The sequence below is a fragment of the Podarcis melisellensis genome, assembly GCF_964234715.1.
Source record: "Podarcis melisellensis genome assembly, chromosome: 6".
Lineage (NCBI taxonomy): Eukaryota > Metazoa > Chordata > Lepidosauria > Squamata > Lacertidae > Podarcis > Podarcis melisellensis.
The window spans coordinates 9,977,455-10,005,029 of record NC_138538.1 but is presented as its reverse complement, the minus strand read 5'-3'; the positions used below and the strand labels follow the sequence as shown (position 1 = coordinate 10,005,029).

Genomic DNA, 27,575 nt, shown 5'->3' with positions numbered 1-27,575 from the left:
CACCGTGCTTGAGGGCAGCCAGGTAGTGTAGGGGGTCCGAAGCATGGTACCCACAGCTCTCCCTGCTCCCTGCCCCTTAGAACCTGCTGCCTGAGGCAGCTGCTTCCCTCTGTCTCATCACAGAGCCAGCCCTAACATGTCCCAATAGTGGAAGGAGTTCTGGTTATGCAGTGAGACTTCCCCTCTTCTCCTTTCCCCACGTGTACCAAACCTACGTGTGCCCCACTTCCCAAATCTGCTGCAGACAGCTGGGAGAACCCCTAAACAGCTTGAGGGGAGGCATGGGGGAGAACATTCCATTGCACAAACAGCAGCCCTCACACTGACAGAACGAGAGTTTTAGTGCTATATCGGAAACCGTAATTTCAAATGGCTCAGGCTGCATTCCAGCTGGGCGCTTTCTTTCCATTTATTATCCTGCACTGCTGGGGATTGGACTACTAGATGATGCTTTGGGTCCTTTCCAATTCTACAATTCTATGACTCTAGACTCCACTGTGAGTGACTTTGTTTTGGTCAACCTGGACAGAAGGTTCGAGGTGGTGAAGCCATCATCTAAATGTTCCCATACTACGTTCAGATTTAGTGAACTTACAGCGCATTGTTCCTTTAACAACATCTAGTCTCCTGACTCCTCTCTCACCTTTGTTTTGTCCTGGGAGAAATCTTGCTGCAGGCCTGTAATAGAGGCCATGCTAGAAATCTGTATATAACCCTGATAATAAACCAGTTACATTAACAACACCTGTGTGGGACCTGAATTCACTGGTCACGTTTCAACACACAGCACACACCCCATTGCAAGCACTTCAATAAGATGTGTGGGCTGTAGCGCTATACTGGAATCTAGATCTAAAAGCTGTTTCACATGGTGATTTGTCCTCTTTTTCGCTCTCTGCAAGCCAGCGGCAAGGATGTTTCCCTCTTTACCCTGGTGATCACTTTTTCTGCATGCCACCATAATCAAAGGGTCTAGAAACTTGGTTTCCCACCCCTTCAAATGAAAGTTGAAAATGCAAGGGAGAGGCCTGGGATATTATTGAAGAGACCAGGCGGGCCCTTGTAGCTCACACACCCTGGACTGCTAATAATAATAATAATAATAATAATAATAATAAAATAATAATAATTTATTATTTATACCCCGTCCATCTGGCTGGGTTTCCCCAGCCACTCTGGGCGGCTTCCAACACAATATTAAAATAAAGTAATGCATCAAACATTAAAAGCTTCCCTAAACAGGGCTGCCTTCAGATATTGTCTAAAACAGTGTTTCCCAAACGTTTTTGGGCAACGGCACACCTGTTTACTGAAAAAAAATCTCGCGGCACACCACCATTAAAGCCCCGCCCCGTGACGTCAGCGCGCAGCGTCACGCCGGGAGGGACGCACAAAAGTGAAAGTTTTTTCCCTCCCCCTTGCTGGGGAACCTCCAAGCTTTGGGGGTGGGAGGAGGCAGCAGAGCGAGGGACTGAGGGACGGCGGCAACTGAGGCGGCGGCGGCTGAGGCAGAGCTGGGAAGGGGGTTTCCAGGGGACACGGCAGCTCCTCGAAAGGCTTCTCTCAGCTGCGCTCAATCCGCCTCGGAGAGGATTTCCCCTCCGGTCCCATGCGTTCGTTTGGGGCATCGCTCCGGCTGCTCCCTCTCCCGCCGCGCAGGAGCGATGCCTCTCTCTGGCTCTCCCTCCGCGCAGGCTGAGGGAGGGAGGGAGGGGCGCGTGTGACCCGTCTCTGCTGGGAGACCAAACCCAGCGAGGCAGAGTCGCGCGGAGGCGCCCAGGCAGCGCTGCCGGCTGCGAGGAGGAGCGCCAGGCAGCAGCAGGAGGCGCGGCCTCTCCTCGCCGCCCCGCCTCTCGCCGCCCGACTCGCCCGCCTCCCTCCAGGCATCTCGCGGCACACGAGGCAACGTCTCACGGCACACTCGTGTGCCGCGGAACACCGGTTGGGAAACACTGGTCTAAAAGTCTGGTAGTTGTTGTTCTCTTTGACATCTGGTGGGAGGGCGTTCCACAGGGAGGGCGCCACTACCAAGAAGGCCCTCTGCCTAGTTCCCTGTAGCTTGGCTTCTCTCAGTGAGGGAGCCGCCAAAAGGCCCTCAGCGCTGGACCTCAGTGTCCGGGCGGAACGATGGGGGTGGAGATGCTCCTTCAGATATACTGGACTGAGGCCGTTTCTTGAGTTCTTACTTACGCTTCAAAGCTGGGAATTCGATCAGATGCTGGGGGTGGGGGTGTTTCACTCGCAGGGGGTGGGGTGGCACTTCCTGGGCAATCCCTTTCCTGAGAGCAGGATCTCGAGCCGGGCCTCAGTAACGCAATTGTTCCGTGCAACTGGTTGGCTATCCTCTGAGAAGAATGCTAATAACAGAGGAGAGACAGGAAGAGGAGAAAGGCTTTGTTGCATTATTTCAAGCCTGCATTGTCTGGGGGAAGGAGGCAAAAAGAGGAGGCTGAAGGGAGTGGGGAAGTCTCGTTTAACATTTTCAAGAGGCAGGGCCAGAAGCGTAGCGTAGGTGGGGCGAGGGGGGCCATGGCCCTGAGTGCATTTTTTTTTAGGGCGCATTTTTCTCCTCATGCTGTGCCGCTTTGCAAGTCCGAGCCCACATTCCAGGCTCAAAAAGTAGCATGAGGCTGTGTGATAATAAAATGTAAGGTCTTATATATATAATAAATGTTCATAAATGTACCAACCAAGCATGTAATAGATCAGCACAGGAAGACAGACCTGCAACCATTTTGACTCCCAAACTGACCAAATGTTTTCTCTGCAAGGAGGGAGGGGTGAGGGAACCTTCCCATTGTCTCAGGAATTGGGAAATCACCACCTCAAAGGGTGAAAGACTACCAGGAAAGGCAATCAGATAAGGCATTATCAGATAACCTGGCAGACAGGAAAAACAACAACATTCAGATTTCTGTTGTAGACCACCTTTTCTGTGATGTAGGTATGATGTTTGTGGGGGGTGGTCTTGGGTTACACCACTTCTGTGATGTATGTATGATGTATGGAGGGGTGGTCTTGAGCTCCAGAGCAGGGAATTTAAAATGTCTATATAAGGGCAGACCTTTGTTTGGGGGTCCTCCTCCTTTCCTGAGTGTGAGGAGAGCACCCTGTTGCAACAGATCAATATAGATCAGGCTTACTAGCTGCTTTGCTTTTCAATATTCTCTGGTTGGCCTCTGTTATTTTCTCCTATCAATAGCGAACCCACGTAAGAACTCTATACGGGCTCTTGGATAACCCATAAGGGAAAAAAGGGTAGATTTTGTTTACAACAGCTGTCAAGGACTCTGGAGCTGAAAACAGGCCCGTGTCCTTCAAATGGGTCTCAACAGCCTTGCTTCATCCATTACCTTCCTCTTTCTTCTGGTTTTGGAAAGCTAGAGAATAACAAATTAACTAGGGAATTGCTTACCATCTCCACAGCACGTTCTCCCTGGAGAAGGATGTTCGGAGAGACCCTGCTACTTGGGGAGCTTCTCTGTCCTGGAGACTGATCTGGAAGAAGGGAAGAGAGGATCGGATGTTTCAAAGAATCATAGAAGTGTGAGTTGGAAGCAACCACGAGGGCCATCTAGTTCAGCCCCCTGCAATGCCGGAAACTTTTGCCCAACGTGGGCAATATGTTTGAATGCAGAGGACCCATCCAACTCTGGTCTGCCGTCCTCAGAACTTAAGAACCAAAGTCCAAAGGTCCATCTAGTCCAGCAATCTGTTTTCATGGTGGCCAGCAAGATGCCCACAGGAAGTCTACAAGCAGGGCCTGAGCAGTGCTCAGTGGAGGCTGGTCCATTAGGGCAGAGTCAGTGTGGTGTAGTGGTTAGGAGTGGTAGACTCGTAATCTGGTGAACCGGGTTCGCTTCCCCGCTCCTCCACATGCAGCTGCTGGGTGACCTTGGGCTAGTCACACTTCTCTGAAGTCTCTAAGCCCCACTCACCTCACAGAGTGTTTGTTGTGGGGAAGGAAGGGAAAGGAGAATGTTAGCCGCTTTGAGACTCCTTTGGGTAGTGATAAAGCGGGATATCAAATCCGAATCCAAACTCTTCAAATGACACATTGCCCCACCAACCTCATCCAGCCCCTGCCTGCCTGCCTTCTTACTGACATGCAGTCTAGGGGCCACCAGTGGCTGCCAACTTCTTCTCCCTCAGGCCCAGTGTTGGCCTTAAAGACCTCAACAGGGAAGAGGATGGAGACAAAACGAGAAGGAGTCTGCTCAGTATACCTGAAGGAGCGTCTCCACCCCCATCGTTCAGCCCGAACACTGAGGTCCAGCTCTGAGGGCTTTCTGGTGGTTCCCTCACTGCAAGAAGTGAAGCTACAGGGAACCAGGCAGAGGGCCTTCTTGGTAGTGGCGCCCGCCCTGTGGAACACCCTCCCACCAGATGTCCAGAAAATAAATAACTACCTGACTTTTACAAGAAATCTGAAGGAAAGTTTTTAACATTTGGTGTTTTATCGTGTTTTTAATATTCTCTTGGGAGCTGCCCAGAGTGGCTGGGGAAACCAGCCAGATGGGCGGGATATAAATAATACATTATTATTATTATTATTATTATTATTGTTGTTGTTGTTGTTGTTGTTGTTGTTATGATTAGTCTGTCATTACTTTGACTCCACATACTGTTGACCTCTCTGCCTTATGCTCTACCAGTTCCAATGGGTGCCAACACCCATTGCTAAACACCTCAGGAGGTTGCCTACGAGGGTAATTCTGCTCTGGGCTTAGAAGGGTTCCCTAGCCCTGCTGCAGCGCAAACTGGGGCCAGCCCCAGGAGAACATGCCTCCTGCCAGCAGATGGCTGAATGGTTCGTCATACTCGTCTTCTGCTTCTCGGCTTGTGGATTTCTCAGCGCTGGATTTCCTGCTCTGTGTGGTGATCAAGGGCAGCGGGGAGTTGGGGTTGGAGCTCCCTTCTCTCGACGACCCTCTCAGAGGCTTCTGTCTGTCCCTGTGGAAACACAAAGGAAAAGAATGAAAAAAGAAACTACAGCAGGGATGCAGGCTGAATTGCACCATTTGCATGAGGAATGAACGCTAGAGTCCTCTTAATCCAGGCATCCCCAAACTTTGCCCTCCAGATGTTTTGGGAATACAACTCCCATCACCCCCTATCTAACAGGACCCAGTGGTCAGGATGATGGGAATTGTAGTCCTAAAACATCTGAAGGGCCAAATTTGGGGATGCCTGTCTTAATCTTAATCTGAAGAAGTGTATCTGAAGAAGTGTGCATGCACACGAAAGCTCATACCAAGAACTAACTTAGTTGGTCTTTAAGGTGCTACTGGAAGGAATTTTTTTGTTTAATCTTAATCGTTGAAGAATTGATGCTTTTTAATTATGGTGCTGGAGGAGACACCTGAGAGTCCCATGGACTGCAAGAAGATCAAACCTATCCATTCTTACGGAGATCAGCCCTGAGTGCTCACTGGAAGGACAGATCCTGAAGCTGAGGCTCCAGTACTTTGGCCACCTCATGAGAAGAGAAGACTCCCTGGAAAAGACCTTGATGTTGGGAAAGATGGAGGGCACAAGGAGAAGGGGACGACAGAGAACGAGATGGTTGGACAGTGTTCTCGAAGCTACCAGCATGAGCTGGACCAAACTGCGGGAGGCAGTGGAAAACAGGAGTGCCTGGAGTGCTCTGGTCCATGGGGTCACGAAGAGTCGGACACGACTAAACGACTAAACAACAACAAGTCTTAATCTTTACCTATAACATTTATAGCCCACTTTTCAGCAGTTATCATCTCTCCTCGACAAGGCAGCTTACGATAATTGTTCAGAGTTATCCGTTGCAAGAAAAAACAGGGACACAACGGAAATGGCAGCTAGTCAAATTTCTCTTCTCATTCCCCTCACTGCAGCTCCTAGGAATTCCTTAGTCTAGACGTAAGTAATGCAAAAGCTCCACCTGCTGGTAGCTATGGTTACCTTCAATAGCAGAGGTTCTCTGCAAAAAAATTAAATGCACTTCTGTGCTCTATAATGCTGTCCAGCTAACTCTAACGGACTTCGGGTGAAATCTTCTGTCGTCATGGCCTGGTGATAGGTTCATGGTGCAGAGGCATGAGCTATTGTTTTATTTATTTAATAAATGGACACGTTGCAAGGAGGGAGCTGTGCCTGGGCTTCTTGGGGGAAGCCACAACTGTTTCAAAGTGATACGATACTGCTTTAAATGTGTTGTGAAGATGATTCACTCTGTGTTATAATTTAAGAGAAAACTTACTGAAAATGCAATACAGGCTGTATTTAACCCCAGTCAAATTGGCAATGATATATAAGAAGAACACAAATACTTGTTGGAGGTGTAAAGAAGGAATAGACACGTTTATCCACATGTGGTGGGAGTGCAAGAAAATAAGAGAATTCTGGGAGGTTTTTTATAATGAAATTTTAAAAAATGTTTAAATTTTCATTTAACAAAAAACCTGAGGCTTTTTTTCTTGGTATTATGTCACGAGAAGTTACAAAAACTGCCTGACCTATATTTATGTACGCGACCACCATAGTGAGGACGCTAATAGCCCAAAATTGGAAAAGTAACAATATTCCCACGAAAACTGACTGGTTAGAAAAAATGATTGATAGAAAAAATGATAGAAAAAATACGCACAGCTCGCAAAATTATCTGGGAGATTAAGAGGAAACACCACACAAAGAGTTAACAAGGATTGGTCAATATTTAATGATTATCTCAAAACCTATATAGAAAACACAAGTCTCTTGACAGAAGTATAAATAAATCTAATAAATTGAGAAGTTAGATGAGAGAAAGAGAGGAAGAGAAAAGTTAGACGAGAGACAGGAAGTAATCACATAAAGGATAAACATAATAACCAATATGTAATGTGCATAGATTAAAGTCTGACAAAATTACACAATGAGACTGGTTGGAAGTCAATAACCACAGTATGTCGGTGTCTTTGTTGGTAGGTAAGTGGAAGGGGTGAGATATGTGATGTGTGTTTTGTATGTAATATATGTAATGTAATGTCAAGTGTGTACAGCTTTTGTAATGTATTGATATTTATAATAATATTTTTTTTTAAAAAAAGTGTTGTGAAGAACCTACTCTGTGCCGCAGAGCCTCTTAATTTCTTCTTTCAGGCTCTTGTTTTCCTCTCTCACCTTGTTCATTTCATTACCTGCAATGGAGAAGAGGAAGAGGTTTCTATATTAGGTGAAGCTGGATGCATTCTCTGATTTCTAACACTCAGAAGTGGGCATACACAGGTGGCATTTTGCAACCATCTCCCCATGTTGCATCCCTCTACCCAAGCTTCAAGGACAACGTCCCACCCATTCTTTACTAAATAAAGAGAGATGGACCCGACTCTCGTGCATCACTCTCTCTGACTGTGAGGAGACACCAGATTTCCTCTGCGCTTACTGAGGATGAAGATGTGCTGAAGGCTCTGGAAATGGGCCTTGCCAAACTCGCGTTGCTTCTTCTTCGCAAGCTCCTGGGTCACTTGGCATCTGTCGCAGAGACCAGCTCGCAACCTTTAAAAAGTAATTCAGAGACAAGGAGAATGTCACATCTTGATTTTTATTTTTCTGTAATAATTTTTATTTGATTTTACAAATTTTCGTTTATAACCATCCAAATTACATATCCATATTTAGAGATTTCTCCAGATCTCTGGACTTCCCATCTTTCCCTCCATTTTTCCTATTGTACACCCTCTTAACTGCATATTAATCCACAATCCATGTTTTGAATCTTTCCATCTTGCCCATAATGTTCCTTACATTACAAGTGTTATTAAAATCCTGCTAGTGTTTTCATCTGTTTACAGTGATCTCCTAGATAAATTATAAATCCTCCCCCCCCCCACATTCTTTATTGAAGTTTAGGTCCTCTTGGATCCCCAGTCTCCCAGCCAGTTTTGCCATTTTGACATGGTCCAACAGCTTGATTTGCTATTTCTCTCTGGCAGGGACTTCATCTTCTTTCCATCTCTAGTCTAATAGCTGCTGTCACATACGTAAAAAGTTTTTTGTATTCCTTTGTTATATTGGTACCTAGAATCCCTAATAGAAAAGCTTCTGGGTTTTTTTTATGAAAGTTTTTTTTTAACATCTTTTCCAGTTCGTTATATATCGTTTCCCAAAATGCTTTTATTGCCTTACACGTCCACCACATATGATAAAAGGTACGAGAAAGTCACATGTTTAGACCAGAGAGGCTGTCCTGGAATGATGGCCTGAAAGAGACACCCCTCCCCTTCACACTTAGTCATTCCTTCTTTTCCCAAAGTTTCTGATTTCCAATGAGAGCCAGTGTGGATCAGTGGTTAGAGTGCTGGACTTGTTAGAATTCCTGCTCCATGATTGCAGTCATGGGATTTTTGTTTATCACATGACGGTGTACGTTCTGACTCCACAGAGTGGGAAGTGACGGAGACAGGATGTTTGTGTTACTGTTTTCCATGAAGTGGGACTAATGTCCTTTGTTCTTTTTCTCTCTTTGCTGTCTGATGCTAGAGAGAGAGGGAGCCATGTTGTAAATAAAAGTAGATTAGCCAAAATGCTGAGTTGCGGAGGTCTGTCACGCAAGCTGCGAAGACTCTGTGGATCCCTAAGTGTGCCAGTGTCTGTTGGCATCGGTTGCTGTGATGTTCGGGCAGAAGAAAGCTTATGAAGCTCCCAAACGATCGACCAGGAGGGAGAGAACATGCCAGTTGGGCATGTGTCTCTGCCAGGGTCCTACTTGAGTGTAGGCTGAACTCCTGACAGGACAAAGACCCAGGAGACGAGGGCTCAAATCCCCACTTGGCCATGAAGCTCAATGGGTGACTTTGGGTCAGTCACTGCCTCTCAGCCTCGCCTACCTCTCAGGGTTGTGGAGGGGATTAAATGAGGAAGGGGAGAACCATGTATACCACCTTGAGCTCACTAGAGGAAAAGGTGGCACATAAGTGCAATAAAATAAATAAATGGATCAATGTTTGGGCTTCGAGTGCCACAACTTTAAAAGAAAAACCCCCACCACCATTTGCGAGCGTTGAGGTTTTCAGAGGTACAAAGAAATCTGGGGGGAGAATCTTCCCAAAACAGCCCTGAGGGAGTCAAAGAAAGATGGGCAAGTGGCCTGGTTATGGGTTTATTGGGTTTATTTTAAAAAAATATAATGCCAGGAATCTGGCAGAGCAGTTCCTGCAATGTATGAAACGGTTTGGACTTTTAAAGGGAAAATAGGATCAATTGAATAAGGGTGAGATGAATGAAGAAAAATGGAATGTGGATCCAATGAATGGAGTCATTTGTTTCAATTACAGATTATTTAAAAAAATATGAACTCTGTAATGGAAAAATTAGTGTTATATATATATTACAGAAGACTGAATGTTATGTTTGAAAAGAAGATTCTTAATTATACTTTAAGCAATATTAATTTTTTAAAATAGCTTGGTATGGGAATATAAATAAAGAGCATGTCTTTTGGACTCATGGGCTATAGGCTGCTATCTGAGATGCACCAAGTATCCCCTAACTGGGAAGAAACAAAATAAAGAAAATTCCTTCTAGTAGCACCTTAGAGACCAACTAAGTTTGTTACTGGTATGAGCTTTCGTGTGCATGCACACTTCTTCAGATACCACAAAAGCTCATACCAATAACAAACTTAGTTGGTCTTTAAGGTGCCACTAGAAGGAATTTTTTTAATTGTGTTTTGACTACGGCAGACCAACATGGCTACCTACCTGTAACTAATTGGGAAGGTGTGTATACCTTGAATACAGAGAGAAATAAAAACAGAAGCCTTTTACAAAGTAAGGCCAAAAGGTCAAGGAAACAAAAGATGTGCTACATTACTATGCATAGCATGAATGGCGAACCTGTGGCATGCCTAATCTACATCTCTGGGGATCAGTTAACTGCGTACTGGAATTCAGAGTGATCTTATTTCTCAAGCATCCTCAGGCGGCAGTTGAGACTGGTGATGGTAGTGGCATCGGTAGGCAGCTGAAAAAGCTGGGTTGGCACAGCTAGCACCTGAATCTGTTGTACCTGTTTTCCAACACTTTCACGTTTTCTTTTAAGACTTTCTGTTGCTCTCGTAGCTGGTGGTTTTTGGCAAACAGCTCTTCAATTCTCTGGGTGTCTCTGATTCAGGGAGAGCACAAGGAGCAAAATGAGGTCGGCAGATTCCCACACCCTTAAACAACATAGTAAGCTACTATCGACTGAGTCGCATCATTGATTCATCTTGCTCAGTACTGTTCATACCTGGGGAACCTTTGACCCTCCAGCTGCTGCTGAACTAGAATTCCCAACAGGCTTGGCCATTGACCATGCTTGTTGTGACTGATGGAAGTTCAGCAACATCTGGAGCAGGGGTCAGCAAACTTTTTCAGCAGAGGGCCAGTCCACTGTCCCTCAGACTTTGTGGGGGGCTGGACTATATTTTGAAGAAGAAGAAGAAGAAAACGAATTCCTATGCACCACAAATAACCCAGAGATGCATTTTAAATAAAAGCACACATTCTACTCATGTAAAAACACCAGTCAGGCCCCACAAATAACTCAGAGATCCATTTAAAATAAAAGGACACATGCTTTTCATGTAAAAATACGTTGATTCCTGGACTGTCCGTGGGCCAGATTTAGAAGACGATTGGGCCGGATCCGGCCCCCGGGCCTTAGTTTGCCTGCCCATGATCTGGAGGGTCAAATGTTCCCCACATCTGGTTTATACTGACTGGCAGGGTTTAAATGTGGGATTAAATTTGGGGCCTTCTGCCACTGAACTACAACCCCAAACAAATTGTTGTCAGCAGTGAGATTCAAACCCGCACCTCTAAGGATGAAAGGGACCTGAACGCAACACCCAAGACCATTTGGCCATCATGACACCCCACCCCATGCTTGCTGTGTGGACAAATAGACCGATGGAAGTTTGTAGCATAATCCATGCTGAAGAAAACACATAAGGAACAGGCACTGAAAAACTGCTCCCCGCTGTCAAAGAACCTGTGGCAGCCATGTTCTCCCCGCCATTTTGTATGAACTCAGCTGCAGCTGTGAATGTGCTCCCACAACAATTGTCTTGGGGGGGGGCATATTGTGTGAACCGGCCCCAGATTTTCTGAAATGTCCTCAAGTCCATCTTAGCCCCAGTCGCCACAACAAAAAAGAGCATAAGATGTGCTTCACTCACCGACATCTCTCATTGGTGAGCTCGTTCAGTTTTGTTTGCAGGCCTGAAAGAGTTAAAAGAACATTTGCATGAGACTCTGGAACCTCGCTGCATGTCACATGACACTGTGTATGTCACATGACAAGCCTAAAGCATGTTGGTAAAGAAAATTCTGGGTTGAGGGACTACTCAACAGCCCAGATCATCGGGGTACAAGTCCCCTCGGGTCCATGCGGTCAGTAAAAGAAGGAAATTCTAGCCAAGTAATTTGGAGCAAAACAGCAGTCAGTAGACTTAGATCCTTCATTGTTGCACAACTGGTTCCAACAGTAGTAAGAACCCTAAACATGGGGCGACATTCACTTTTAAAACTTTCCCACCACATCCCAGAATACAGTTCGCACAGCATCATTAATACATCATTGCTGCATCACTAAAACGTCAGAAAGGGGAGGGTTATATAAGATTAGCATAGACAGATGCGTCAGGGAAACACCCAAGTATAAGATGAGCACAGGCAAATATGTCTCAAGTACCCACCACCCAAAAGTACAATAGAATTTCCTTTGCATGTCTGGAGCCTGAGGCAAGTCCGGTGATGAGATTTAGTTTCCCTTGGCTAACAATGAGCCCAGCAATTGTCATCTCTGGGCATTTCCTGGGGTAGGAGGTGTGTATACAGTGGTACCTCGGGTTAAGTACTCAATTCGTTCCGGAGGTCCATTCTTAACCTGAAACTGTTCTTAACTTGAAGCACCACTTTAGCTAATGGGGCCTCCTGCTGCTGCCGCACCGCTGGAGCACGATTTCTGTTCTCATCCTGAAGCAAAGTTCTTAACCTGAAGCACTATTTCTGGGTTAGTGGAGTCTGTAACCTGAAGTGTACATAACCTGAAGCTTATGTAACCCGAGGTACCACTGTACATGTCTTCACACTTGGGGAGGTGGCAAAGAAAGGAGTCCTTTTCCCAAGGCCAAAATAGCGTTGGAATGGAGGAAACTGGCAAAGCAGTTGATTTTATATACTGTGGTACCTCGGGTTACAGACGCTTCAGGTTACAGGCACTTCAGGTTACAGACTCCGCTAACCCAGAAATAGTACCTCGGGTTAAGAACTTTGCTTCAGGATGAGAACAGAAATCGCATGGCAGCAGCGGGAGGCCCCATTAGCTAAAGTGGTACCTCAAGTTAAGAACAGTTTCAGGCTAAGAACAGACCTCCAGAACGAATTAAGTTCTTAACCCGAGGTACCACTTTAATTTTTAAAGCTATGTATCTTCCCTGAGCTGTCAAGTCAAAAGGATACATTCAGGTATAATATTTGTAACATGCGTGAAAGGGCTAAATTTGGCCCCCGCGTCTGAAGTTCCCCAACCTTGCTGTATTTACCTAACCAGAAGTTCCACGGACCATGCTTCTCTTCCTGAATTAAGCAATGGCCTTTTCCTTAACTTCTTTTAAAATGCCTCTCTTACCTTGGACTTCCTTCTCATGCAACTCCTTCAGTTTGTTCAAGAATTCAGCAAAGTTTTCTGCGGCCATGATCTCCGTGTGGTCTCGGGGGTGCACCCAACTTGGCGGGGCAGAAACGAAACCAGGTGCTTCCTGTTCAGTTTTTTCTCTACCATCCAGTTTGTAGTCTATAAGGAAAGGATGAATAAACGTAATGAATAATATCAAACGGGTCAAATTGGGTTTTTAATAATGTAGCCCACAGCTGTCCCTGGGTGGGCTCAAACCATCAAACTTCTGGCTAATTCATTGCACCAGAGTTTATAAAGCCTAACCCCACCCCCAATAAACACATGCACGGCCCTTCTTTCTGTGCTAATAGGTGGCTCCAAATCGAGTGTTAAAAACAATACAGCATTAAATATTAAAAACTTTCCTAAACAGGGCTGCCTTCAGATGTCTTCTAAAAGTCATATAGTTGTTTATTTCCTTGACATCTGGTGGGAGGGCATTCCACAGGGCGGGTGCCACCACCGAGAAGGCCCTCTGTCTGGTTCCCTGTAACCTCACTTCTTGCAGCGAGGGAACAGCCAGAAGGCCCTCGGGGCTGGACCTCATGTGTCCGGGCTGAACGATGGGGGTGGAGATGCTCCTTCAGGTATGCAGGACCGAAGCCATTTAGGCACACACATTTTGTTCACAAATGAGGTTTCTAACTTAGAAATGACTTCGTAGACTTGTCGCATCAAGCTTTCTTCGATAACAGCATATGCAATTGCTAACTGGTATATGACTGGAGTAAGGAGGTAGAGCCTTAGGAAAATCAGGAGGCGAATGTTCAACAACCTTTCTGGGCCCATGCGCACATTTGGAATTTTGAGGAAATGCCATGAGCATCAGGCATGAAATGGCTGCTCTAGCGGCAAAGCATGTCACAAAATGGCAGCCGCAAGGCGTGGCACAGCCAGTCTTGTAAATAAGCGAGCAACGGCTCCTAACCACCATCCCCCCTCTGTCAAAGTTTACTGGCCCAGCTGCCTCCCTATACGTATTTCTGTCCGGTGCAGCACATCTGCAGTATTTTAAAAGCAAAAACAAGCAACTCATCCGTGCTCAGATTGTCTCAAAATCTATTTTAAAAACTGCATCATTACCTAGTCGCCTAGAGAAAGACTTTTGCTCGCCATAGGTGAGCAGGAAAATGGCTCCGAAGCCCGAAATAAACTTTGTGTGGCTAGGAGCGGGATTGCATTCTAAACTACCCGCTTCTCACAGGCAAGTATCGCGTTTGCACAGATGTCCTTTGGACACCTGCCTTAATCATTACCCTTAAGTGGTGTTTTATTTCTCCGGTGGTTTTCCAAAGGTGTCATTAGTTTCAGAGGCTTTGCAAGTCCCATTCAGGACCATTGGCAGGCTCTGATGGGAAAGGCTTTCACAAAGGCAAATATTTCCAGGAAGCTCAAATTGCATTGATACCTGTGCCTGGAGCGCCACCCTACTGACACCCAGGGCTCACTAAAGGTAGCACATTCATCTGTATGTTCAGTAAGCTGAAAACAAGGGGCTGTTTCTTTTTCTTTTAGAAAAGGATCTTGAAGTTTTCTACATACACACACAAACAACACCACTCAAGCAACTCAGAGGCCCGTTAAGCATTCTCCAGGGATTGCTTTTGTGGCATTTTCACCAGGTCTTTCCTAATCTTGCCGTAGCGGAGAAGTTCCTGGCTTCTAAATGAAATTGCGGTGTGTTATGTTACACAGAGAAGTCATTTGATAGCTGGTTGCTGGTTGCTAAACAGGAAGGATGACTGTCGTCAGCCAAGTGGTGCTCTTGCAAAAGTAAAGAAAAGAAAAGAAAAAAGAAAAGAAAAGAAAAGAAAAGAAAGAACTTCATTCATTTAATCTGCACATGCATTATCTACACTTCATAACATACCACACTTGGGTGTGGTGGGGATCAGTATGTGGAGAGGAGAGGGTTAATCTTTCCCTTCTTCCAGTTCCCACCTGCCTGAAAATTCACCCTTCCTTCTTGGCAGTTAGGCTAAAGTGAGGTCCATACAATGCATTCAAAGCACAAATCTCCCCTCCCAAATCCTGGGAACTGTAGTTTAAGGGTGCCAGGAATTGTAGTTCTGCAAGGGGTCGACTCTAGTTCCCAGGATCCTTTTGGGGAAGTCACTTGCTTTAAATGTGCTTTAAATGTATGGTGTGGACGTGCGTTCTTCTGTTTGCTTGCTGAAAGGACTAGCTAGCAGGAGATGGGAAAGACCTTTGACTGAAACTGTGCTGCCCATTAGCCACCACTTAGCTTGTAGTTGAAGGAAACAGGAGATATTCCGGATTGGTAGCATTGGAGGAGCAAAGGTCATGAGCAAAGGTCATGTTGGAATGTGAGGGCAAAAAGAGACAAGGGGAAGGTAGTTAAACGCCTACCAAGACACCTTAAGGCAGTACATAGATAGGTTCTGTGGTGCAAATGAGGACAAATACCTGCTAAAGCAAGGGTATAGATTTCTGTTTTGGAACGTAACGTATCAGCAAACTGAGAAGTGTCTCCCTTAGAAATGGCAAAGTACCGCCCCGCTTACTCTGTTTTGCCTGATGCATATTCCATTCTATAAACCGAGATAACAGGATCGTATAATCAATGGCAGGGAAACAAATTATCCCTGGAAATGAATTGCAATGATATCCTCATAAACTTGCAACCACTCCTGAGTGATGATGGGTCAGTGCCCCCCCATTTTATATAATGATCATGCAAATAAAGAGGATTTATTTATGAGTTCTGGGCCCAAGGCAAATAATGAGGTCCTTAATTGAGTTGCCCTTTGTCTTAAGCATAATTTATAAGAATGGTGTCTGATAGGTGCAGCAAGTTACTTCTAGGGTGGGGGTGGGGTGGGGGCAAGCCAGGATGTTTTGTCTTGCTAACCATCTAAGCCCAAATGGGCCTTTCATAGTCGAAAATGCAAAAATGAAAAGTTTTTCTAAAATCCGTTCTGTGCCAACGCCAATGCTTGCAGAAAGCTATGCATAATGGAAGTTGTAGCTGTTTTCTCTTTCGATTAAGGCCAGAGCCTAACACTACATCCAACAGAGTTGTCTCATTTGTGCAAGGATTTCTAGGTAAAGGTAAAGGGACCCCTGACCATTAGGTCCAGTCGTGGCCGACTCTGGGGTTGCGGCGCTCATCTCACTTTATTGGCTGAGGGAGCCGGAGTACAGCTTCCAGGTCATGTGGCCAGCATGACTAAGCCGCTTCTGGCGAAGCAGCGCAGCGCACGGAAACGCCGTTTACCTTCCTGCCGGAGGGGTACCTATTTATCTACTTGCACGTTGACGTGCTTTCAAACTGCTAGGCTGGCAGGAGCAGGGACTGTGCAACGGGAGCTCACCCCGTCGCGGGGATTCGAACCGCTGACCTTCTGATCGGCAAGTCCTAGGCTCTGTGGTTTAACCCACAGCGCCACCCGCATCCTCTTACCTTACCTACTTGCCCCAAAAATACCGTTTTGGGAGTTTCCTAACTCTCTGGAGCATTGTGTCTGTGTGTGTGTGTCAGTCAATTTTTGACGGAGCGTGAACCAGGTGCCCCCCATGTAGGTGCCCCAGTGTGGCCCAGACCGGTCCTCCTCTCTGCCTGCTAAGGGCCACATCAACCAGCTGGGCTCTGCTCTGCTCAGGGGGCTCAGCGCAGCTCCACTTTGCTCTGGTGGAGTCACTCCAGCGGCAACCAACACTACACTGCTGCCCCCCAACTGACTGTCAGGGACCATGCTGATGAGGGCTGTACTGAGGAGGAATGGTGGGAGGCACTCCGTCCCCCTGCTCCTGAATCTTCCCAGGAGCAGGAGGACAGTATAGATTTGGAACAGTGGTTTGCAGAGGGGCACAGTTTAGAAGGCAGTAGCTGGGAAATACTGGATGGGGAACAGCTAGGAGAAGAAACACTGGGAGAGCGAGAGAGAGAGTTAACAGATTCATAGTCTCTGGAAAGCATTCACCCCTTTCTCCAAAGATACGGAGAAAGTGTTAGAACAGAAAGCGTAGAGGGTACAAGCTGAGATTACAAGATGTTGGAGTGATGTAGGGACAGAAGGGGGAACTGAGCCTTAATTGGGAACACCGCCATTTCTAGGGAGACGTGTTCTTCTCTCTCTCACTGTGATTATTAAAGAATCTAATTGGTAAGACGGTACCTTCATTTGATCTTCTCATTTACTGCCATGGGGGAGGAAGCTGGTCCTCCAAAGCCTGACACCCTCCTTGACTCTCCACCCCCATGCAGAGTACGCCCTATCCACATGCCCCCACTACTACACCAATGGGACACAGCTCAAACATCCTCCACCATCCTGAGAAAACCCCTTCATCTCGATGTTATTTTATCCTTCGGTAGGTTTACAAAAAGGAAAAACACACACCAAAAAATAAATTTTAGAAAGGGGCAAGATTAAACGTGGATGTCTTTTTTAAAAGAAAAAAAATCAAGACTCCTTGCACTTTGCTCCGCTCCCCTTTTCTTTCCACCCAGGGCAAGCCCGGCCCCTGCCTGCCCCTCAGAGCTGGTGAGTCATCTGGGGCTGAGCCTCAGTGGTGATGCCCTCTCCAGCAGCTGCTACAAGCTGCCCAAGGGAGGAGGCTGGCAGTAGCGGCCATGGAGAGGCAATGGGGTGCTATCTTGCAGCCACCATTGCCCCTGCCATCGCTCAAGACAAGCGCCAGCTCATCTTCCTCACTGAGTTTGGCAGCACCGGTAGGGGAAATAGGGATATTCTGGGATCAGATCAGAAGCTGGGGTGGTGTTCTTAATTCCAGGACTGCCCCCTGGAAAATCTGGACACTTGGAGGGTATGAGTACTGTACATTCTTAGAACAGAGACGGTCCATCACCATCTAAACTATCATTCGCTCTACAGTGGTACCTCAGGTTAAGTATTTAATTTGTTCTGGAGGTCCGTTCTTAACCTGAAACTGTTCTTAACCTGAAGCACCACTTTAGCTAATGGGGCCTCCCGGTGCTGCCACGCCGCCGGAGCACAATTTCTGTTCTCATCCTGAATCAAAGTTCTTAACCCAAGGTACTATTTCTGGGTTAGTGTAGTCTGTATCCTGAAGGGTATGTAACCCGAGGTACCACTGTATTTCCAAAGTGGCAGAAAAGCTCTCTCTCCTTTGGTCTTCCTGCACGTTTCCCCCAGAGCCATAGGTACCAACTTTCTGGGTCCCTGGGTGCCGGAGCACCCACAAAATTCCCCATGAAGGGGCCAGGCACTCACAAATTTCAGTGCCAGGGCCATTCACACTGCATGGCACCCACGGCCCTGGGCAGTCATGGTCGCGGGGCCAAGCTGGCCCAGGGCTGAGTCTCAGCATGCAAAATGGGTCCTTAAGTCCTTAACCACAAGCTCTGGCTCAGATGAAGTCCTCCGTGCCTCGGAACGGCTGTGCAAGTCTCTGTACGCCAAGTGAGCTGTATCGAAATGTGTGCACATGCATTGTCTTGCATGCAGTGACAGCTCAGGAAGAAATGGTTCCTGGCTATGCCACCATCCATGCCCTACCGCAGGTTGCCTGGAGGGCAGAGGCGACTGAGGTGTGGCTTAATCAAATGAACACAGAACTGCGAGTTCCAGTTTTGACACACAATCCTTTCACTGCCCTGGACAAATAAAGGGTGCATTTTTTATTTACAAGCTCCTTAGGCTTGCCAACTGACCAGAAAGAAAGAAAAAAATCCGGAACCAAAATACCAGCCCAGCTAGTTCTTTTGCTTTTATCTGAAACTTCCTGTGCAGAGGAAATAATCTCTCCCCACTCCATAGAGACAAACTTTTGCCGCTGCACACATTGGCAAATCATGCTGCTTTATGGGGACAGCTGGCACAGTCTGGTTTTAAGGTGGGCAAATCTCTGCTCCACCTCTGAAATCACCCCTAATGTTGCATGGTCCACAGGGCCAGACCCTCCAAGTGTCCCGATTTTCCAGGGACAGTCCCAGAATTACAGAAGCTGTCCTGGTTTCTGATTTGATCCTGGAGTGTCCCAGTTTTCCTCCCCCAACTTCCTCCCATGTCTCGCAGAGCAATTAAAAGTGGGTGGATGTAGATGCAAAAAACCGGAGTTCTGTTTATATGGAAAATAAAAGCCTTACGCCAAATGAAGGAAATGGTGAAGCCCTTCCAATAATTTTGGAGGAAAAGGTCACCAAACCACTTTAAATTCTTTAATTGCAACGTTGCAGTAGCCAGCCATTTCTTAGAAAATGGGGGGGGGGGGAGTTAATTTTTCATTGGAGCTTGCTACCAGGTAACTGGGTGAAGACTGTGAAGCCTTATACTGCAATCCTAAGCATTTTTACTCAGCACTAAGTCCCACTGTGGGTGGCGCTGTGGGTTAAATCACAGAGCCTAGGACTTGCCGATCAGAAGGTCGGCGGTTCGAATCCCTGTGACGAGGTGAGCTCCCGTTGCTCGGTCCCTGCTCCTGCCCACCTAGCAGTTCGAAAACACGCCAAAATGCAAGTAGATAAATAGGTACCGCTCCGGCGGGAAGGTAAACGGCATTTCCGTGCGTTGCTCTGGTTTGCCAGAAGCAGCTTAGTCATGCTGGCCGCATGACCCGGAAGCTGTACACCAGCTGTGCACCTGGTCTGGGGTCCCTTTACCTTTAAGTGCCACTGAGTTCAATAGGATTTACTCCCTGGTTTGTTCCTGATCATTCTCACAGTCTCTATTATTATTATTATTATTATTATTATTTATTATTTCCCTGACATGGGCTCAAGGCAGCTTACAGCTAAAATCTTACTTCATTCCATTTATCTGTGGAAGGCGTTGTACACAATCCTGTGAGGTAGGTTCAGCGGAGAGGTTGCAATTGGCTCAAGGTCTCCCTATTTTCATCTGAGAAATGTTGGAAAGTCTGCAGAGCCGCAGTGGTATGTTATTTTTAAACACGGACTGTGTGAATAGCATAGGGATATTCTGAGCTCTTCCTTATCTTTCTGGCTTTTTTTTGAGGGTTGGGGGAATGGGCAAGTAAGTATTCCACCTAGTGGCTCTGTAGGAGCTATTAATAATGGCTCCCCCCCCTTTCTTTTCATTTTGCATGCTTTAATTTGTTCATTATACTTTTATTGGGATGTTACTGCATGGCAAACATGTCTACCTTCTATTTTAACTTGACCTATTTTGGAACCCACATGCATAGCACATTATTGCTCCTCTTACATAAACCAACTAAGATTTTGTGCAGAAAGGGGAAAAGCAAGTTCAAAAAAGGTTACGCTGCCTGATAGGACTGTTCTTGCACAAAACACCCAACAGGGTTCAATGTTCACAACCACCTTTAATCGACAAGAAGGACATGAACTGTAGAGGAAGAGTAACAGTGGAACAAGACCAGTAATAATGGCTTTTTAAACAGGAAAGTCGCAGGCTTGCCAAAGCAACCTGGCTCTGTGACTATGCAAATGAAGAAGCTGCAACCGCAAGTGATTCTGGTTTAGCAGGATCCAGAGCTGAGGCTGAATACATATCAAGGCCTTCTTCCCACTGGGGTATGTGAACCACTTTCACACTCAGGGGCACTATGGTATAGGTGTGACTCACACGGACAGGACCAGCTTCTTACTTGCCTGGTTGTTCTAGCCAGATGATAACAGGAGACAGAGACCATCCATGTCAGTTGTTCACTGCATTGGTTAGAGTCTTGGACTAGGACCTGGGAGACCAGGGTTCAAACCCATCCTCAGCCGTGAAGCTCAGGGGGTAGAATCATAGAATTGTAGAGTTGGGAGGGACCCTGAGGGTCATCCAGTCCAACCGCCTGCAATGCAGGAAACGAAAGCATCCCTGACAGACAGCCATCCATCCTTTGCTTGAAGACCTCCAAGGAAGGGGAGTCCAAGGTAGTCGAACAGCTCTTATCTCCAGAAAGTTCCCCCTGATGTTTAGTGTTGAGTGGCCTAGCTCTCTGCCTAACCTACCTCACAAGGTTGTTGTGAGGATGGGAAAGGGGAGACCCGCGTATTGCACATGGATGACATAAAGAAGAAGAGTTTGGATTTGATACCCCGCTTTATCACTACCCGAAGGAGTCTCAAAGCGGCTAACATTCTCCTTTCCCTTCCTCCCCCACAACAAACACTCTGTGAGGTGAGTGGGGCTGAGAGACTTCAAAGAAGTGTGACTGGCCCAAGGTCACCCAGCAGCTGCATGTGGAGGAGCGGGGAAGCGAACCCGGTTCACCAGATTACGAGTCTACCGCTCCTAACCACTACACTAAATGCAATAATAAATAAAATGAACGCCGCAGCAGTGTGGGATCACACCCCGGGGCATCAATGTTTACCCTGCTGGGTTTGTTTTTGTGAACGGGGCAGTAGTGCCTGCCCAGTCTGTAGCTGTTTGAAAGACTTGCACAAATGTAGACACATCCTCATTCTCAAATTGTCTACAATCTGCATTTCTAGCAAGGCAATCAGAATTATTTGCTGCTTCGAGCTTCCCTAGTGTACTGGAAAACATTCAGCACTCCCTGGCACCAATACAACACAGTTTGGCACACTGAGGACTAGTGGCATTTCTGAATGTTGCACAGTTGTTATTATTTTTTAAAAAGATACTGTTACTTGAAAAACACCCCCCCCCAAAAAAAAATCCTGTGCTGGTTGATACTTCTCATTTTAGCACTACAGCATTACAATATTTGGAAGCAAGTTTAATTAGCTGCACATGTAACTTTTGATAAATAAATAAGTCCTGCTTGGAGGTCAGGGTTTTTTGAATGTTAATCTTAATCATTTTCCCCCTGTCAATCTTAAATTCAGTTCTTCTGATTAAAAAAGCCCAAAAAACTCTCATGAGAACTCACCAGCATTTTAGTGGGAATTTCTCCCAATAAGACATTTGTGTAAGTAGTTTAGACTGATGCACACATTTCTGCAAAGCAATTTGTAGTGCCTTTGTATATTATTTTCATCAATATGTTCATGGCGATGCACATCCCCCCCCAAACCGTACATTTTGGCAAACACAGTTTGCAAAATTGGGATAAGTGCGAAATTCGAAGGGTAGTTGTGTTTCGGTTGCAGGAGGTGAGAATTTGACAGATTCACCTTTAAATGCCAATGGAATCAAATCTCTCCACTGCCCAATTCCTTTACCTACCGGTGTTTCGTTGGCGCTGACACTATTTATGAAGAGGACAAGCAAAGGAGGTTAATGGCATGTGGCTTGCTATGCGCATTAGCTGCCTCGCTGCAGATGGCTAGCTGGCTGTAACACCATCACGGAGGCAGTTGATCAAGGCAGCTTGCACAAAGTAGTCACCCAGCAGGTAGAGCAGAGACTACCGGCCTCATTTCGTGGGTCCCCACCCAGTGCATTTTCTCTTTCTCGGCACTGCCTATAGCGCTAGGGCAACCCTTTTGCCTTAACGATATCCAGGCAGGCAAGATGGAGAGAGAAAGCTGCAGGGCCAGTCTCAGAACCAGAGTAAGCAACAAGAGCCACCGCCTCCTCATCCCAAAAACTCATGCTCACTCGCAATGTGGCAGGACCGGTTGCTTCTGAAACCAAGCCCTGATGAAGCCAAAGAGATGGACAGGGTGGGTCACAGAATCATAGAATGGCAGAGTTCTGGGCACCACAGTTCAAGAAGGACACTGACAAACTGGAACGTGTCCAGAGGAGGGCAACCAAAATGGTCAAAGGCCTGGAAATGATGCCTTATGAGGAACGGCTAAGGGAGCTGGGCATGTTTAGCCTGGAGAAGAGGAGGTTAAGGGGTGATATGATAGCCATGTTCAAATATATAAAAGGATGTCACATAGAGGAGGGAGAAAGGTTGTTTCCTGCTGCTCCAGAGAAGCGGACACGGAGCAATGGATCCAAACTACAAGAAAGAAGATTCCACCTAAACATTAGGAAGAACTTCCTGACAGTAAGAGCTGTTCGACAGTGGAATTTGCTGCCAAGGAGTGTGGTGGAGTCTCCTTCTTTGGAGGTCTTTAAGCAGAGGCTTGACAACCATATGTCAGGAGTGCTCTGATGGTGTTTCCTGCTTGGCAGGGGGTTGGACTCAATGGCCCTTGTGGTCTCTTCCAACTCTATGATTCTATGATTCTAGAGTTGGCAGGGACCAACCACAAGTCCAATCCCCTGCAATGCAGGAATCTTTCGCTCAATGTGGGGCTCAAACCCACGACCCCAAGAGAATCCTGCTCCACCAACTGAGCTATCATCCCAGGATCTAAACTTGGCAATCACAGAAGATGAGCGGAAAGGGACAGAATTAAGGAGAGGGCAAAATAGCTGGCCTTGGGGGGGGGGGGAAGCTTGTGTCAATTCTTAAATTCATTTATTATATTTATACCCCACCTTCCCTCCCCCCAGGAGTATAAGCAGGTGTACAAGATTCACCCCTTCTCATGAGGAACGACCCTATGAGGTGGTTTCGGCTGGGGAAGGAGGGTGACTGGCCCTAGGTCACCCAGCCAGCTTTGTGGCTGAATGGGGATTTGAACCCTGGTCTCCCAGGTCCTAGTCCAACATTTTAACCACTACACCCCACTGCCTCTGCACCACCTTCCTCAAAACAAAGGGCATGGTTTCACTGTCGTGACCATGGCAGCTAAATGGTATAAAGTCGGCCTCTGAAAATGAGTTGCTACTGGGTGTGTGTGTCTTTAGCTCCAATATGGAGCCTGCGCTTTATGTGTGGATGGTTTGGTTGGATAGGTAAAAGGTAAAGGTAAAGGGACCCCTGACCATTAGGTCCAGTCGTGGCCGACTCTGGGTTTGCAGCACTCATCTCGCTCTATAGGCCGAGGGAGCCGGTGTACAGCTTCCGGGTCATGTGGCCAGCATGACTAAGCCGCTTCTGGCGAACCAGAGCAGTGCACGGAAATGCCGTTTACCTTCCCGCCAGAGAGGTACCTATTTATCTACTTGCACTGGTATGCTTTCGAACTGCTAGGTGGGCAGGAGCAGGGACCAAGCAACGGGAGCTCACCCCGTCGCGGGGATTCGAACCGCTGACCTTCTGATCGGCAAGCCCTAGGCTCTGTGGTTTAACTCACAGCGCTACATCCACTAAAAAGGCCCTTGGGTAGCAGAGCAGGAAAGAGCCTTGCCTGAATTCTTGGAGAGCTGCTGACTGTCAGTGTAGACAGAACTGGGCTAGATGGACCAGTGGTCTGACTTAGAGCCATAGAAGAAAGTTGGAAGGGACTCTGAGAGTCAGCTAGTCTAACCTGTGCAATGCAGGAATCTCCCCCCCCCAATAATTTTTATTAAATTTTCTATTTTACATTTTAGAATATTCATTTAAACAACCTTAAAATATCACTGACTTCCCTTCTTCTCTTTCCATGGTTCATTTTACAAGACATAAATCCCTGCATATTTTATATAAACTAAGCCATTCAGTATTCCATTATTACATCCATCAAAACTTATTTACACTGTTAAATTTATCTTATTGCTGCCCACGTTTTCAAATAAACACAGTTCTCTTCCATACATATCCAAGAAATATCTTCTTTAAACTTACGTTCTTCTTGTTCTCTTGTTCTACATATTAGCAGGAATCTTTTTTTAAAAAAAACATATTTTTTAAAAAAAGCAATGCAAGATTCCTGTCCAGTCATCCCTGGCTGGGCTCGAACCACCAGCCTTCTGGTTAGCAACCAGAGGCGCTGACCCATTGCACCACCTAAGGCAGCTTCAGATGCTTGGCATATCCTGATTGGCAGAAGACTCATGCCCTTCTGCCCATGAATGAAGTTTCAGCTGACTGGGGACGGGGCTATTTCTGCACAGAACGAAATAGGTTGCAAGGAACAGCCTCTCCCGGTATGGATTTGCAACAATCCTGTTCATCACAGTTTTCGATTACGATATCGAGCACACAGGTTAGCTGACATGCCAAAGTCAGAATTTTAGAGAGAGGTCTTCTCCTCTCTCCATGGAGGTGCTAAGAATTGAACCTGAGACCTTCTGCACTCAAAGCAAGGGCCCTACCACTGATCTACATCCTTTCCACATAGGAAGCTGCCTTATATCAAATCAGTCCGTTGGTCCGTGTAGTGCAATATGGTCTACAGTGCCAGTGTTTCTCAAACTTGGGTCTCCAGCTGTTGTTGGACTACAACTCCCATCATCCATAGCTAGCAGGACCAGCGGTCAGGGATGATGGGAGTTGTAGTCCAACAACAGCTGGGGACCCAAGTTTGAGAAACACTCGTCTACACTGAATAGCAACACCTGCCCAGGTATCTTTCCCGGATCTACCTGAAGATACCTGGGGCAGAACCTGGGACCTTTGGAAAGCAAAATATGCATTTCACCAGTGAGCTATAACCCCTCCGTGATTTTTTTTTTAAAGCAGGTGCTTTGAGTCTGATAAATGCATATTCCCCAAGAGCTCAGCACTCAAAAAACCCTTACTCCCCGCCACATGTTAGCTGAGCTATAGAAACTCTGAGATCTAAAAATTAAATCAGAATTGATTTTGACTGAAACAGATTGTTCATGTTAATGCTTGAACACTTTATCCTTTGGGCAGAAAGGTTTTTTTTTTTTTTTGCTATTAGTTGGTTATTTGGTCATCAATGAAGCTCCCAAGTTCAGAGGCAGTATACCTTTGTTGCTGGGACAGAGGAATAATGAGAGAGGGACAGTTGCCTTTGTGCCCTATTGTGGGCTTCTTGGAAGCCTCTGGCTGACTGACAACTCTATGAAAAAGCACGCAAGAGGGGATGGACTCTTGGTTTCATGCAAGGCTCGTTCCATCACACCCGTACTTTGCCTCGTTTACAGACACACAGTGTACGATGTGCAATATTGTTTTCAATGCCCACTTCCACTCATTTTAAAAGCATGCAAACTTTTGTATCCGTTTCTCAGCAGAATGAGAAAACCAGTAAGCAGTTCGGTGCCAAATCGCCTTAAAAGGGGCAAGATCGCCTTAACATGATCAGGAAAAATCTGTGCTCCAAACATATGCAAGAAATAAGAAAGGAAGAAATCACCTTGCAGGGGCAGATTGACCCACCTAGACCACTATCCTGTTTCCAACGGTGGACAGCCGGACAGACAGATGATAACATTGTGCAAGAACAGATAGACAAAACCAATGAGCAATGTCTGATACCAGCAGATTTCGAATATCTCTCTAACCCCTCAAACAAATCTAGCATATATTGACCATCCAAGCAGGTAACGAAACCAACATTTCAATTTCAAGGGCCTGTGCCTTGTGGAACACGCATTAGCCTCAGTTCCTGGATCCGTTTGCATTACATGGGCACAATGCCAGCATCGGTTCTGGTTGTCACCCCCCAAGCCATATGCTATGCTAGCAAGGGAAGTCACTAGATAAAACCCATCTCTCAAGTGCAATAACAAATACTCACATCAGACCGGAGCTTCTCTTCATCCGTCTTCTCTCTCTTCCCCTCCCCTTCCCACCTTGATACCTGTGACTTTGTCGCTCTATCTAGTCATGATGACAGAGAACCAAAAAGAGAGGTTGTGAACACGGCAGAGATAGGAGAGAGCAATGTGGGTAAATTTGCACAGACAATAAGACACTTTTTTTTCTTTTTTGCATTTCGGTCAAACTTGCTGTACAGGTTTGCGTTTCTTTAACCCAGCAGCAGAAAGGAGGTTCGCTGGTACTGAAGCTGCTAAACAGGTTCTGCTATAACACAAAGAAGTGGCCACACAGGTTTGCCACCAACTCCACATAGAGATTTGATTGTTTTCCCATAATTACAGCTCCGTGTAGTTGGTCAAAGTCAGTCAATCACAGGAACAAAACAGCTCCCTCCCCCAATAAGGCATCTACCATTAAGATGGGAAATTTTTCGTTTCCTTTTACAGAATTGGAGCTTCCACAGGTGGCGGGTGGGGAACAAAAAAACCCCCCAAACATGCCTAACCACTCAGGTCGGCTCTTAATTTCTCACGTCTCGTCAGCTCGCCTACAAGGGAGGGTCATTGCGTGTTTAGTTTGATATTTGATCTTCTATTGCTGAGAACAGATTCCATGCTATTGTTCTTTGGGCAGCTATAAATCGGAGGACATTAAAATTCTCATTTGGGGAAAGAAAAGGGACTGATGTTGATCATGCTGATTCAGAAGGAGGGAAGTTTACTGTGTTGTTGTTTTTTTTTAAAAAGAACAGTTTGCCTCAACACTTCCAAATTGAATTTGAGTATTGAAAGTTTGCCACATTCTGAAGTGATACCAAACGTAGCTGTGGCAGAAAGGATTCCAGTTGTCATCGTTTCTGTTCCCTCCATCTCTCAGGGCTTTTCTTCTCTTACGCAGATCCTGCTGTTTCTGGTGTACCAGCAGCAAGTAGTGACTGCTCCTCTGAGTTTGAATCTGGGCCAATGTTGTTGGACTCCAAATCCCATCAGCCCCATCTGGTACGGCCAATGGTCAATGTTGAGGCTAACTGTACCTCAGCAGCATCTTCAGGACCACAAACTTCCAACCTCTGATTTAGAGAGTCAGGCTGCATGCACAATATACCTTCAAAGCACATATCAAACACACTATTTCCTTCAAAGAATTAAAGGTAAAGGACCCCTGACCATTAGGTCCAGTCGTGGCCGACTCTGGGGTTGCGATGCTCATCTTGCTTTATTGGCCGAGGGAGCCGATGTACAGCTTCCTGGTCATGTGGCCAGCATGACTAAGCCACTTCTGGCGAACCAGAGCAGTGCACGGAAATGCCGTTTACCTTCCCGCTGGAGCGGTATCTATTTATCTACTTGCACTTTGACGTGCTTTCGAACTGCTAGGTTGGCAGGAGCTGGGATTGAGCAATGGGAGCTCACCCCGTCATGGGGATTCAAACTGCTGACCTTCTGATCAGCAAGCCCTAGGCTCTGTAGTTTAACCCACACAGCCACCCACATCCCCCTCAAAGAATTATGGGC

At 46.4% G+C, this 27,575-nt stretch overlaps 1 protein-coding gene across 1 annotated transcript in view; it reads right to left on the bottom strand.

The window, feature by feature from the left end:
* The window catches only part of RBBP8NL (RBBP8 N-terminal like), a 36,764-nt gene extending 10,555 nt beyond the window's left edge, over positions 1–26,209 (bottom strand). The window contains exons 1-9 of the mRNA XM_081917422.1: positions 26,039–26,209; positions 12,628–12,792; positions 11,174–11,216; positions 10,024–10,119; positions 7,400–7,512; positions 7,082–7,154; positions 4,787–4,953; positions 3,416–3,498; positions 2,191–2,357 (exon numbers count right to left, since the gene is read on the bottom strand). Coding sequence (XP_081773548.1) covers positions 2,191–2,357; positions 3,416–3,498; positions 4,787–4,953; positions 7,082–7,154; positions 7,400–7,512; positions 10,024–10,119; positions 11,174–11,216; positions 12,628–12,694 — 809 coding nt within the window. The 5' untranslated portion in view covers positions 12,695–12,792; positions 26,039–26,209. The remainder of the gene's footprint in view (positions 1–2,190; positions 2,358–3,415; positions 3,499–4,786; positions 4,954–7,081; positions 7,155–7,399; positions 7,513–10,023; positions 10,120–11,173; positions 11,217–12,627; positions 12,793–26,038) is intronic.
* Positions 26,210–27,575: the final 1,366 nt, after the last annotated feature.